Source organism: Magnolia sinica, chromosome 17, assembly GCF_029962835.1.
Source record: "Magnolia sinica isolate HGM2019 chromosome 17, MsV1, whole genome shotgun sequence".
Classification (NCBI taxonomy): domain Eukaryota; kingdom Viridiplantae; phylum Streptophyta; class Magnoliopsida; order Magnoliales; family Magnoliaceae; genus Magnolia; species Magnolia sinica.
The window spans coordinates 51,676,299-51,690,460 of record NC_080589.1 but is presented as its reverse complement, the minus strand read 5'-3'; the positions used below and the strand labels follow the sequence as shown (position 1 = coordinate 51,690,460).

At 40.1% G+C, this 14,162-nt stretch overlaps 1 protein-coding gene across 2 annotated transcripts in view; it reads right to left on the bottom strand.

Annotated features, from left to right (window-relative positions):
* Positions 1 to 12,543, bottom strand: part of LOC131231974 (probable leucine-rich repeat receptor-like protein kinase At1g35710) — a 71,312-nt gene extending 58,769 nt beyond the window's left edge. Inside the window, exons 1-2 of one of the 2 annotated variants that reach the window (XM_058228399.1) lie at positions 9,006 to 12,543; positions 4,559 to 5,151 (exon numbers count right to left, since the gene is read on the bottom strand). In XM_058228399.1, coding sequence (XP_058084382.1) covers positions 4,790 to 5,151; positions 9,006 to 12,537 — 3,894 coding nt within the window. In that variant the 5' untranslated portion in view covers positions 12,538 to 12,543 and the 3' untranslated portion in view covers positions 4,559 to 4,789. Of the gene's footprint in view, positions 1 to 4,558; positions 5,152 to 9,005 lie in introns of those variants that run through there. The other variant, XM_058228400.1, reaches the window with a different exon arrangement.
* Between the last annotated feature and the right edge of the window lie 1,619 nt (positions 12,544 to 14,162).

Sequence of the window (14,162 nt, the reverse complement as noted above, 5' to 3'; positions counted from 1 at the left end):
CATTTGTTGAGACCAAATAGGTATTTAAGGTTGGGGTTGGACTAGGTCCCAACTAATTTTTCAGGCTCAGGCTTGTTGTGCTAGGCTTGTTACGAGCTCATGTTTTTAGTACAGTCCAAACTTGACCCACTGCCACCTCAAATCACAACACACTTGTGTAAGATCCAATCATTAAATAGAGCAAGAAGCGTGGAATAAGCCAATCCATTAATTAGGTGGGTGCACTTTTGATTCCATAAAGTATCAAAATGCACCATTGAACCTATCACCCAATTCATCTTTCACGCCAGAACAAAGTCAGTGCAACTTCTGGTGACATACCTTCCTTGCCACTAGAATGACAAGTATGCACGATGTCCATCGCATGAAAACAATACTCCCACCATGAACATCTTTGACCACTACATGGGCCACACCTACATGTTGAGCTAGATGTAGTTTCGGGTTTTGGGGTATTTAAACTATGGGCTCAATTACAACTTTCAAATATCAATTAGACATCATGGAAGCAAATTGATGAGTGGATTGGATGTTGTCTACATTAGCAAAATGTTCACATGTGATCCACGATGACAAGGGAAATATGATGGAAATGGATTTCGAGAGATTTCTGATGATATTCTGCATGTTGTCACTCGCAAGGTGGCTATGGGACAGTGCTATGTGGGATCCACAATGATGTATTTATTTTATCCATTTTATTTTCTAGATTATTTTAGGTCACAAGCTCAAAAATGAGATAGAACCAAGACCGCGCCAAAAGAAAATAATGGTGATTGAAAGCCCATCATTAAAAAGTTTCTAATGCCTAATGTAATGGTTATTTGCCATCCAACCTATTGATTAGGTTGCATCCTGGATGTTCGGAAATTACAGATATCAGCTCCATCTAAAACTTTTGTAGCCCTTAAAAGTTTTTAATGGTGGGCATTCAATCACGACTGTTTCCTGTGGTGTGGTCTACATGAGAGTTGGATGTGCCTATTTTTGGACTCATACCTTCAAATGACCTAGAAAAATGGATGGACGACATCGATAAAATAAATAAGTGATTAGGGCTATCAATGGGTCAGCCTGGCCCGTGGACTTTCGAGGCTAGCCTACCTTAGGCTGGGCTTGGGTTAGGTTGTTAGGCCAAGTTTGGGCTCAAAGATGGAGCTAGTTTTTCAATCAGGCTGAGCTTAGATATAGTTATCTAAGGCCCGTTAGCCTGCCTGGCATGTAACAATCTTTTAAAGTTCAAAATTTAAACTTTTCTCCCTCAAACTTTCCATTCTTTAAAACTATTTTTCATACCTTCCCCTTCTCTAAGGCCGCTGTAATGCTTCCCTCTTTAAACCGAAAGCAGAATCCGTGGTGTGCTCCATGGTATGTTAACATCAGCAAGTTTTGTGGGCCCCATGTATGTGTTATATCCATATCGTCCATCCATTTTGAGAGATCGTTTCACCGCATTAACCCAAAAATGATTAGATCCAAGACTCAAGTGGACCACACTAGAGACAACAGTGGGACAATGATTCCCATTGTTGAAACTTTCTTAGGGCCCGCCATGATGTTTATTTGCTATCTAACCTACTCATAAGGTTACATGGACCTGGATGAAGGGAAAATACAAATACCAGATTGATTCAAAACTTTCGTGACCCTCCATGAATTTTCAATGAGAGACGTTCAATGCCTATTGCTTTCTTTGGTGTGGTACACTTCAGCTTTAGATTTGTCTCAATTTTTTGGGATAAAGCACTAAAATGATCTTACCAAATAGACGGACAGGTTGGATGGAAACGAAAAATTATGGTGAGCATTATTGTTACCCAGGAAGTTTTTAATGATGGGTGTCCAATAACCACTATTTCCTTTGGTGTGGTCCACGTAAGCTTTGGGATTTGCTTAATTTTTGGGAATACATATAAATTGGTGTGAAAAAACGGATGAATGATGTTGATATACAACACATCATCAACATGTGCCCTGCAACTATGTTGTTACCGGTGAATACCTAATCTACTTCCTCTTTTAATTGCCCCTCTTTGCAGATGCACCACCCTCCATTCGTATGTGTGTTAGCTCATGTGCACCAACCTCCATTCATATCTGTGCCGATTCATTGTGTTTTCTTCATATTCAATAATTTTTGTTTGGTTGATATTCTAGGGTTTGGATTAATTTCAAGAGGGGAGATGAAGAAGAATAAGAAGAAGATTTGATGAATGTAGTAAATAGTGTTTCATCTACTGGTTGTTAAGTATGTAAATATCACAAAAATTTCATCATCTCTTTTCGATTGTTAAAGAGTTTTTGTCACTTCGGGCTCAGGCTTAGGCCGGATTTGGGCCGAGCCCTGTAATAACAAATTGGGTTTAGGCTCGGACTAGATTGTTTTGTCATATTATGGGCCCAGCCCAGGTTTGGGCTGAAGCTAAAAAATGCAGGCCAGACTTGGACAATTTGCCCCAGCCCTAGCCCGGCCCATTGACACCCCAAATCATGATGAGGCCAAGAGAGCACCATCCAATAACTACTGGCTACTGACAGCCTCAGTAGACAATCGGCTTCCTCCACTATTCCTTCTGGTTTGTAAGGGACGGATGAGGTTTAGCTACAGATGGTGCCATTAGCTTTGTGGACCCTACCATGATGTATGTGTTTCATCCAAACCGACCATCCAATTTTTCTAGATTAATTTATGGTACCAACCCAAATATGAGATAGATCCAAATTTCAAGTGGACCACATCATAAGAAACAATATTAATTGAATGCCTATCATTAAAAACTTCGTAGGAGCCACAAAAGTTTTGTTTTTTTCCCTTTATCTGGGTCTCTATGACCTAAGAAACTAGTTGGATTTTAAGTAATCATTATAGTGGGCCCTAAAAGGTTTTTAATGGTGGACATTCAATTACTTTTGTTTTCTTGTGGTGTGGTCCACCTGAAATTTAGATCTACCTCATTTTTTGAGTCAAACCATAAAATGATCAAAGATATCCCGACCCTTGGTGGATGATATCTTGTGTCAAAATAAATGATATAAGAATTGGGCTCATGTTCTATCCTCTCTCCTCAAGAGCCATTTAGGGAGTTATCTTAGAGGTTGACATGCATAGGCTAGGAGATAGAAGTCTAGAAACCCTTTTTGTTGGCATCCATAATTAAATATTATCTATATTTTAATGTTCTTATTGAAGTTTATAATAAGGAGGTGTGAGATTTCTACTTCAAACTCTTCTTCATGTACAATGAGTCTTGTTATGGGTGAAAATGAACCAAGTAAGACAACCTGTATGAGCGAGAATACAAAGTATAGAAGAAGCAGAGAGCTCGGTCCTTGCCGCCTAGACGACCTGTATGAAGAAGAACACAAAGCGCGAAAGAGAAAGTCAGCCCACTCCTTCCATGAGAGAGAACACGAAGCATGGAGATGAGCTCGGTCCATGCTTCTGAACACGACCTCCACGAACAACTCGAGTCCCGACCACTGGAAGGGACCTCAACCTCAGTTGTCTCGCCATTGTAACTGGTGGACAACATTTGAATACCAACTTGACCTCGACCGAAGATCACGACCGCAATCAACGATTCTATACTCGAACGGCAGGACCCCGATCAGCTCGACCTCGATGTCAGCCTCGGTCATCGAAGACCGACCATGGACTTCATGCACCTTGCCTGTGAGGTCGGACTCGATCATCAACCCCTAGCCCATTAGAGGCTGACCACTTGGAGATATTGTCGTTGAGGTAAGGTTTCCTCGGGATCCTCGCCAAAGATCTTGGGAGGATAAAGATGACATGTTCGGGAGGAGATTCATTCTATAACACACACCTACCAAGTAGGGAAGTTACCATCTACGTAATTGGCACCAAAATGCTATAAATAAGGGCCTTATCTATGGTGAAAGGTACGTACAAAAAATCCTCAGCTCTATTAGACCCAGTGTGCCTGTTCTAACTTTGGCATCGGAGGGTCCCCTGCAGTAGCCACGGCCCCCATTGTGGTGTGGTTTTCAGGTATACGGCGGTCTAGAAGAGATAGCCGGATTTCTGCATCAACAAGTCTATTAGCTAGTGTACTCTTATATCTCTCCTCTTGGATTATTAGAAAATGCTAGAAAGCACTTATTTTAAGATTGTCTAGGACTCCCTTTGGTGCTACTTTTCGATTTTTTCTTGCTAGCAAGTTAACTTTTCATTTGATTTTCCTTTCTTTAATTTCTTCCAAGGCCCGGGGTGTGGGTTCTCCATCCCTAGCCTAGGGCTTAGGCTCTTTTCCTTTTCTTTTTCTTTCTTCTTTTTTCTGGCCTAGGGTGTGAGTGCTTGTTTCAAGCCCAATATGTGGGCTTTTTTTGTTTCCTTTGCTTTAAGGGCTTTGCCCTTAATAAAAGAGTCTTTTCTTGCCTGCCTTCTAAAAAAAGAAATTTAGACCATCTCTCTTAGATAAATGAACTCATTCTTTTACTTTTCATAATACATTAGTATATGTAAGGAAAATGATTTTAATTCCTAGAAGGTAGATTTTTTTATTTGGCTTGAAACCCTTTCGTTAGAAGATAATCATCACACAAGAAAACATCTTTATTCTTTCAAATACTTTATTACATATAGATTTCGATCACCAACACTAAAATGCTAAATTTTTTTTTTATAAACATCGATTCTACACACTGAATTATGTACATATCATAAGAAGAAAAACACCTTTATGCTCGATGATTTTCATACAATAAACACAGTAATAATGTTCATGCCACCACATGCCCACAAAGTTGGTGATTTTCATCCACCCAACTATACCTTCAGATCCATCAGTTGACGTAATGTAACTGCATGGAATGGCTGTAGAGAGAAAGAAGGCCCTCCAATAGATAGCTCCTGAGCCACGTATCGCATGGTTGGCCGAGAGTCTGGATCTGGTCGAATGCATGCAAGAGCCATGGATACCACAAATAAGACTTCATGTGCGACATCAGCCATCGGATCTGAGAGACGTTGGTCCAACATATCTTTTAGCAGTGTATCTTGTCTACTACTTGACGATGACAAAGAGGAGATGAGCTCCCCAGGATGACTTCCCATCATCACTTCAAGTGCCACAACACCAAAGCTATATACGTCGCATTTTTCAGTCACCCTCATTGTATATGCAAGCTCTGCAAGAAGGAATATAATCAGTCATGCTCTTTTCTCTTTGTTAATTGTCAATGGATAAACTCCTAATCATATATCCTGAGTTTCTTAAGTTAGGTTTCATATCTTGTAGGCTTTTGTGCTTGCTAACCCTAAGGCATCTCAACAAAGATGTGTTTGATACATTTGGGAGGTGAATAAGATGGGCCAGGCTTTCGGATGATCTTGCTAGGAAAGTCGGGATGGTCAACTCACCAGGCATGCCACATATATACATTAAGTGCGTACTGTTTGGTTTTTTGTTTTTTGTTTTTTGTTTTTTTTTTTTTTTCTCTCTGAACTATCTATTGTTTTCATGTGGTGGTGGCATGCCCGATAAGCAGACTAGTATAATCATAGTGTCGGGTCATCTGCATGGTTGAGCTGACCTTTATGTATGCCTCAAATGTCCCAAATGCATGAGAAGTTGGCATGTATGAACTAGAGTGTAATGGTGCGCGTATAGGCATCATCGAAGCTACACATTTCATCGGCAAGGATTGGGTGATAATGGCATTGTTTCACAAAATTAAAATGGATTTAGCATAATTACTTGTATCAATATTCTGAGCCGACAAACCAAATCTCTCTCTCTCTCTCTCTCTAGAAAGATATGGGAAGTAAAGGAAATAACCAACAAACATGTTCCACCAAAGAGTTTCTATGATATTCTGGTAAGGTTTTAAGTTTGTAATGGTGGGACCCATAGTTCTAAGATCGAAACTACTGATAAGCCCCAATTTTAGATGGCTCATGCATTAATAATTCTCCTAATTACAAATACTAACCTTTTTGGTGGCTAGCAGATAGACGATCAAGGGAAAAAAGGAAGCGAACCAATTGTGCATATTCAACAAAGAAAGCCGGTAAATTCAATGGCTAGGATTTTCCACTCTTAGAACTTCTTTTGTTGTGTGGGCATTTAGTCTGTAAGACATCACATGGATGGCATGAATTGTAAAGCTGTGAAACCCTTCCAAAAAACGCCTATCTTTTGCACCATAGTCATTTTACCATTGATCGTTTGATACAATTACATATTAGATACTCCTTTTAAAATGTTTGTTGTTTTTTGGGGAAAACTGTTTATCAACTGATGCCCCGTGTCACTATCACACTGACTCCTCGTGAGCCTTGCTGTAGATGGTTTTCATGATCATGAGGCTCACTGTGATCTTTGAGAGAATCCACCCCGTTCACAAGTTTGAAATGTTGTGAGACCCACATGTGGGTTCGATCAGACTCGATTTTTGAGCCTGTACCTTAATATTAGATGGCCAAACTAGTGAATGAGTTGGATCTGTCACAGACATCATAAAAGTGGGCCTCACCAAGATTTGATAATAATTAATGGCCTATCAGATCTCTCACTCCACGTTAGATTCATTGGGAGATGATTGTTGTGATTATAAGGTCCACTATGTTCTTTGATATATATCCTAGCTATCCACCATTTCCCTCATGAATTGAAGGCAAGGCTAAAAAATTATCCAGATACGAAGCTCCGGTGGACCACAGGTTAGGTAAAAGTGCATATTCAATTGAAGGTTCTTCAAACAGTCACGGGGCAACAAAAATTTTGGATCTGCAGGGGCAAAATCCAATAGTTAGGGTCAACCAACTAGGAATAACCTTCTAATATTAGGAAATGCCATTTCAACGGTTTGAATGGCCTAAAAATATGAAATGGACCATTGATAGTTTCAATGATGGTAAGCTACCAAATACTTTTTCTTATCATGGGACTCACCTGTACATTTGATCCACTTGGATTTTGGGCTTACACCCTAATATAAGATGGGAAAGTGGTGGACGGTTTGGATTTGCAACAAGCATCACGAAAGTGTGCTCCACCGAAATTCAATGGAAAGTGGTTTCTATAATCCATTGTCGCCTAGTGTCACAACTCACGACTCTTCTATTGAGTCTCACTACAAGTGGTTTCTATAATCATAGGGCCACTATGATAGTTAAGAGAAATTTATTCCGTTTAGAAGTTTGGCCATGTTATTTTTACTTATCCGCCTAAAGATGAAGGAGATCAAGTGCTCAAGTGGGTCACGGCCACTGTCCATTGCTGTTGTGAGACCCTCCTGGGCATTGGATGAACCTCAATTTTGAGCCCACACCCTAAAATTAAATGTCCAAAATCAGGCAGGAGGTTGAATTTATCACAAGCATCATGAAAGTGGGTCCTGCCAAGATTTGATTACAACCGATGTCTTGTCACATATCTAACTCCACCTCAGGGCCCTTGCTCTTGCTCGGTTGGTAGACTCTCAGGAGTTTCCATTCCCGGTCAAGGATTCGAGTACCCATAGGTGGTGAAATTCTGGGCATGGTGATCATGGAGCCCAACATGTTGTTTGAGAAAAATCCAAGCCGTCCACCATTCCCTCATATGATTTTACAGCTTGGGCTATAAAATGATCCAACTCAAAAGCTCAAGTGGGCCACATGGCATGTAAATGTGCATATTAAACGTACACCTTTCAAATTGTCACGGGCCATAGAAATATTAGATTATGGACAAAATCAAGTGGTTACATTCAACCCATTGTGAATGACCTTATGAACAGTTGGAAATGCCATTTTAACAATTTGGATGGACTAAAAGTATTATAAAAAATAATAACAACAATAATAATAATAATATAATAATAATAACTGACTATCATAGTTTCAACTGTGGTAAGCTAGTGACCAATTTTTTCTGTTGTGGGACTCACTCGTGTATTCAATCTACTATATTTTTTACTTATGCCTAAAATAAGATGGTGAAATGGTGGACGGTTTGGATTTGCGACAAACATCATAAAAGTGGGCCCCACAAAGATTTAACAGATCATGATAACCACTGACGCCTTGCCTGGGTGTAACATTTTATTGGACTTGAATTGTCGCAACGTAGAACACAACACCTTAGTTATGAACGTGTTTGCATGATGGATGGTTGACGTGATGTGGGCAGCATAACAAATAAAGGTATATATTGAACATATGTCATGGGGCTAAAGAAATTTTAGATCAGGTATAAAAATTCAGTGGTTACATTCAGCCCAGTGAGAATAACTTTGTGAACAGTTGGAAATATCGTTTCAACAGTTTGGATGGCTTAAAAAAATGAACCATTAATATTTTCAATGGTAATAAACTACCAACCTACCTTTTCCTGTGATGGGACCTAATTGCGCATTAGAACTGCTTGATTTTGGGCCCATGGCCTAAAATAAGATGGCAAAAATAGCGGACTTTTTCGTACCTTGCAACTTACCTGTGCTTTGGATTTGAGACAAGTATCCAGGCATAGTTCAATATTAGTATGAAATACATAGGTTATAATCATTGAGTTTGTTTGAAAACAGGGATAAATGATTTTTTATTTTTTATATTTTTTATGAGATAATGACTGGTTGATTAAGCCATCCCTTAGTTGAAGTCATACTAGATGGCTTTAGGACCTTATTTTGAAATAGTATGTGGGTTTTTGAAAAGAGTTTAAAAGCAAGCTCTTTGACAATAGCTGAAAGGATATGCAGGCGTACGTCAAAACGTCTAACTTTTAACTAAATAAATTGAAGGATTGGAATAATATCCCCAGTATGTTTCTTTGCAAGGCCTGTTACAATCGTCGGATTAGAGAAAAGAGAGCAATTTCATATACCATATTTCTCATATTCCAGTTGCCTTATATTGCCACTTTCTTCGACAGTATGCTAATATATTCAGAAACTTTATAATATATAAGTGCCAACAAAAGATAAAAAAGCAGAAGAAAAATAAAGACCACAATTACTAATAAAACTTTTAAAGCGTGGAGGTCATACTAGCAACTAACCTGGAGCGATGTATCCGCAAGTGCCTGCGAGTGTAGTCCAATTTGAGGAATCAGGTATCAGCAATCGTGCAGTTCCAAAGTCAGAGGCACTAGCCTCAAGTTCTAAATTCAACAGAACATTGTTGCTTGATAGGTCTCGATGGACAATCGGTAGGGTACAATTATGGTGCATGTAAGATAAAGCATGTGCCACACCTTTGATAACCTTCACCCTCAAAGTCCAGTCCAACTGTGTTGCTCTTTCATCATTGCTTAAGATGTTTGTCAAGCTTCCCCTTTCCATGTACTCGTAGACTAGAAATGAAAATCGAGCATGTGAACAGAAGCCATAAAGTTTCACAATGTTGCAATGGCGGATTTCCGTTAATGCTTTTATCTCATTCCTAAAATTTCTTTGATCAGATTGATTCCCGCCTTCGAGTGGGTGAAGTTTCTTCACAGCTACTACCTGGCCTGCTGGTAGATTTGCTTTGTAAACTTTCCCATACCCTCCAGTTCCAATGCAATATTTGTCATCAAAATCCTCTGTCGCCTTCACAATGTCTTCAAACGTGGCAATCTCATCATAATTCCATGTTGAAAATGTATTTCCTCTGCTCATTTCAAGAACCCCTTTCTCTATTCTTCTTCTTCGTCTTTGGTAATAAATGGAAGAAATTATGCCGATGATTGTAAATAAAAGAAACAATAATGAGAAGAGAAGAACAATGAGGATCACAACTTTGTGACCTTTCCTTCCATCACCATGACTTATTGAAGAGGCGTTGCAAGGTTGCAAACCTTGCACTTCACCACATAAGCCTTTGTTTTTTATGAATGCCTCTGCTGGAGCCTTCTGAAAGGCTTTGCTGCTAGGAAAAGGACCTTCCAAAGCATTGTATGAAAAATCAATGGATTGCAAGCTAAACATCTCTTCAAAAGAATGCGGAATGGAGCCTGTCAGCATGCTATGGGAGAGGTTTAACTTTTCCAGCCTAATCAGTTTTGCGAGTTGTGGTGATATCTCTCCAGTGAAGGAGTTATGACTTAGATCTAGTAAGATCTGTAGGTATTCTAAGTTACCGATCTGAAAAGGAATGCTTCCATTTAAAACATTTTCGCTCAACTTCAGATACAGGAGTTTGGAGCAATCCCCTATTTCAGGTGGTATTGGACCACTTAGGTGATTCATTGACAAGTCAAGAACCTCCAAATTGGATAGTTTTCCAATCTCTTGAGGTACCTGACCAGAAAGCTGATTATCATTTAAAGTCAAGTTGAACAATAAAGTCAGCCTCCCAAATTCCTTTGGAATCTCTCCTATTAGTTGGTTCGAAGAAAGACCAAGCACTTCTAGCTGCGTCAACTTCCCAATCTCTAGAGGAATTCTACCGGTGATCATGTTCCCGGAGAATTTTAGCTTTGTCAAGTTTTGGCAGTCTCCCCAGTTTGGTGAGAGTTCACCAAACAGCATGTTGTTGCTGACGTCCATGTATGTGAGATGTGGGTATACACCAAAGGCTTCTGATACATTTGCAGTGAGTCGATTTCCGTTGAGTAGAAGTCTTGTTAAGCTAGTGCAGTTTCTGAAGCTTCTTGGGATCTCACCACTGAAATGGTTGTTTGGCACAGTGAATTTTTCAAGAGATCCACCATGACATAACTGAGGTAAGTAGCCAGAAAAGTTGTTGTCACCCAAGTAGAGTTGAGAAAGATTTGTCATGTTTGTCATTTCTTGAGGCAAGGAACCAGATAATTCACAGTAAATAAGGGACAAAAAAGTAAGCTTGGTCAACTTTCCAAAAGTAGGAGGGATAGAACCAGAAACTTGGTTGACGTGGAGACTCAAAAGTGCAAGGTTGCTCAAATTACCTAAAGCAGGAGGGATCGGACCAGTCAGATTGTTACCGTACAATGCTAACTCATTGAGACTCTTTAAATTCCCAAGTTCTAGAGGAATAGAACCAGAAATTTGATTCTCAAAGAGGTAGAGGATAGTTAACTTTGTCAAGTTTCCTAAAGTGGAAGGTGTAGAACCTGTTAGAAGGTTAGTGGACATGTCAAGCTCTTTGAGATTAACCAGATTCCCTACTTCAGGTGGAATTGAGCCAGAAATTTGGTTGTCGTAGAGATACAATTTTGTAAGGTTGCTCAAATTACCTAAAGCAGGAGGGATGGGGCCAGTCAGATTGTTACGGTACAATGCTAAATCATTGAGACTCTTTAAATTCCCAAGTTCTAGAGGAATAGAACCAGAAATTTGATTCTCAAAGAGGTAGAGGACAGTTAACTTTCTCAAGTTTCCTAAAGTGGAAGGGATAGAACCAGTTAGAAAGTTACTGGATAGCTTGAGATCCCAGAGATTAACCAGATTCCCTACTTCAGGTGGAATAGAACCAGAGAATTGATTTTTAAACAGATGAAGAAGAGTGAGAATGGACAAGTTTCCTAAAGTGGAAGGGATAGAACCTGTTAGAAGGTTAATGGACATGTCAAGCTTTTTGAGATTAACCAGATTCCCTACTTCAGGTGGAATTGAGCCAGAAACTTGGTTGTCGTAGAGAGACAAAATTGTAAGGTTGTTCAAATAACCTAAAGCAGGAGGGATCTGACCAGTCAGATTGTTTTGGAAAAATGTCAACTCAACCAGAGCTTGTAGATTCCCGATTTGTGAAGGAATGGAGCCAGAGATTCGATTTTGGTCCAGGTACAAGATGGAAAGCTTTGTCAGATTTCCTAAAGTGGAAGGGATGGAACCATTTAAATGGTTAATGGACATGTCAAGCTCTTTGAGATTAACCAGATTCCCTACTTCAGGTGGAATTGAGCCAGAAACTTGGTTGTCGTAGAGATACAAAAATGCAAGGTTGCTCAAATTACGTAAAGCAAGAGGAATCCGACCAGTCAGATTGTTTTGGAACAACGACAATTCAACCAGAGCTTGTAGATTCCCGATCTGTGAAGGAATGGAGCCAGAGATTTGATTTCGGTCCAGGTACAAGATGGAAAGCTTTGTCAGATTTCCTATAGTGGAAAGGATGGAACCATCTAGATGGTTAAAGGACAAGTCAAGCTCATTCAAATTCACAAGATTACCTATTTCCAGAGGTATTGATCCAATTATTTCATTTGCAGACAGATTCAGGGACGTGAGTTTGTAAAGAGGTTCAAGATGGGCTGGAATGGTTCCGATGAGTGTGTTGTCGCTGAGATCAAGATGAAGGAGGTTTGGAAATGACGGAAAACTCAAGTTATCGAGCTTACCTTCCAAACCCAGACTGGGTAGGCTTATCCTTGTTACACTTCCAAGGATGTTGCATGAGATCCCAGTCCAGTTGCATGGAGAGATTATGTTGGTGGTTGAATTAGCAGAAGGAAGAGACCATGCATGGAGAGCTTGTGATGCTGAGAGGCTGGCTTTCCATTTCATGAGAGCCTCTACTTCTGAGAGTGTGGATGATGGTGCTGTTATTGCAAATGATATTGCTTGGAAAGAAAGAAAGGCTAACAAAATGAGTAGAAAAGCAAAGGGGAGAGATTTGTGTATGGCCATGGTTGCTGTTGCTTATGGTATGCTACCAACTTACGATGGATGGGTATTTATAGGAGAAAGTTGATGGTAATCGGGTCAAGAAACCATTGTATATGCGCACATTCAAGTGAGAACAACGTTCCAAGGAGTGGTACTGGGGCTTGTAAATTTTTGCCGGGTGGAGCTGTGTGAGAAACTTAGAAGAAAACACCGAAAAAGAACGACAAAAAGAGAAATGCCGAATAGATTGTGTCAGAATTGGTCTCATTAAAGTGGGTGACAACAAAAAGAGAAATGCCAATCCGTCTCCCATTAAAGTAGACCCGAATGGGTGTAGTTGCCTGGCGACCGTCCACTACCGATCTTGGTGGTGTGTCAACGTCATCAAGTTTTATGGTCCTCACTAGGATACATGTGTTATTTTATATCCACACCATCCATCCATTTTTTGAAATCATTTGAGGGCATGGCCCCAAAAATGATGAAGATCCAAGGCTCAAGTGGACCGCATTACAGAATAGAATGAAAGCAATGACACCCACCGTTGAAATCATACTAGGGCCCACAAAAATGTTTGTATGTAGATGAAGGGAAAAATACAAATATCAGGTTCATCCGAGCTTTCATGGCTCCTAAGTTCTCTCATGAAGATGTAACAGCTTGATCTAGAACTTTTGCTAACTACAAAAAGTTTTTCTGTAGTGTGGTCTGTCAGAGGCTTGTGTCCGTTTAAGTTTTGGGTTGATGTCCTAAAATGTGCCAGAAAAATGGATGAGTAATGTGGTTGTAAAACACATTCATCAAGGTGGGCCCCACATGGTAAGGGTAACACTCACTGAGAAGTGACCCAGGTAACACCTAATCCGGTCGATGGCGCGAGCAAGGGAGTTGGCCGGAGACGGGTTGGACACTCCCCCGGACACCAGCCCAAAAGCTGGTGGTCGGTGCTCTGTGGGCCCCACAATGGTGTATGTGTTTCATCCATTCCGTTCATCCATTTTTACAGATCATTTTAGGGCTTCATATACAAAATCATAGGGATATAAATCTTAAGTGGACCACACCACAGGAAAACAATAATGATTGGATATCCCCCACTAAATCCTCCTAAGGACCAATGTACTGTTTATTTGACATCCAATCTGTTGATTAGATCATACAGACTTAGATGAAGGGAAACAATAAATATCAGCTTGATCCAAAACTTTTATGGCCCCCAAAACGTTTTTAATAGTCAACGTCCATTCAACACTGTTTCTGTAATGTAGTCCGCTTGAGATTGATATATGCCTCATTCTTTCTTTAATACCAGAAAATGATCTATAAAAATATATAGACGGCATGGATGAAACAATACATCGTGATGGGCCCACAGAGCACCCACCACCAGCCAGTGGCTGGTGGCAGGGGGACTAGCCAATCCGTTTCAGAGTTGGCCGGTTCAGGTGGGTCCCACTATAACCTGGTCCCTGACCCAGTTTTAGGCCCAGGCATAAAAACGAGCCCCATTCATGATTTCTTTGAGCCATACCAATTGAAACGGGTGAAAGGGGGCGCCACCCTTGATTTTTTACTAGGAAAACGGTGATATGTGCATGAAATCCACTTGGACCATTATTCTTTTTATCCCACTTTAGGCCTAGGCT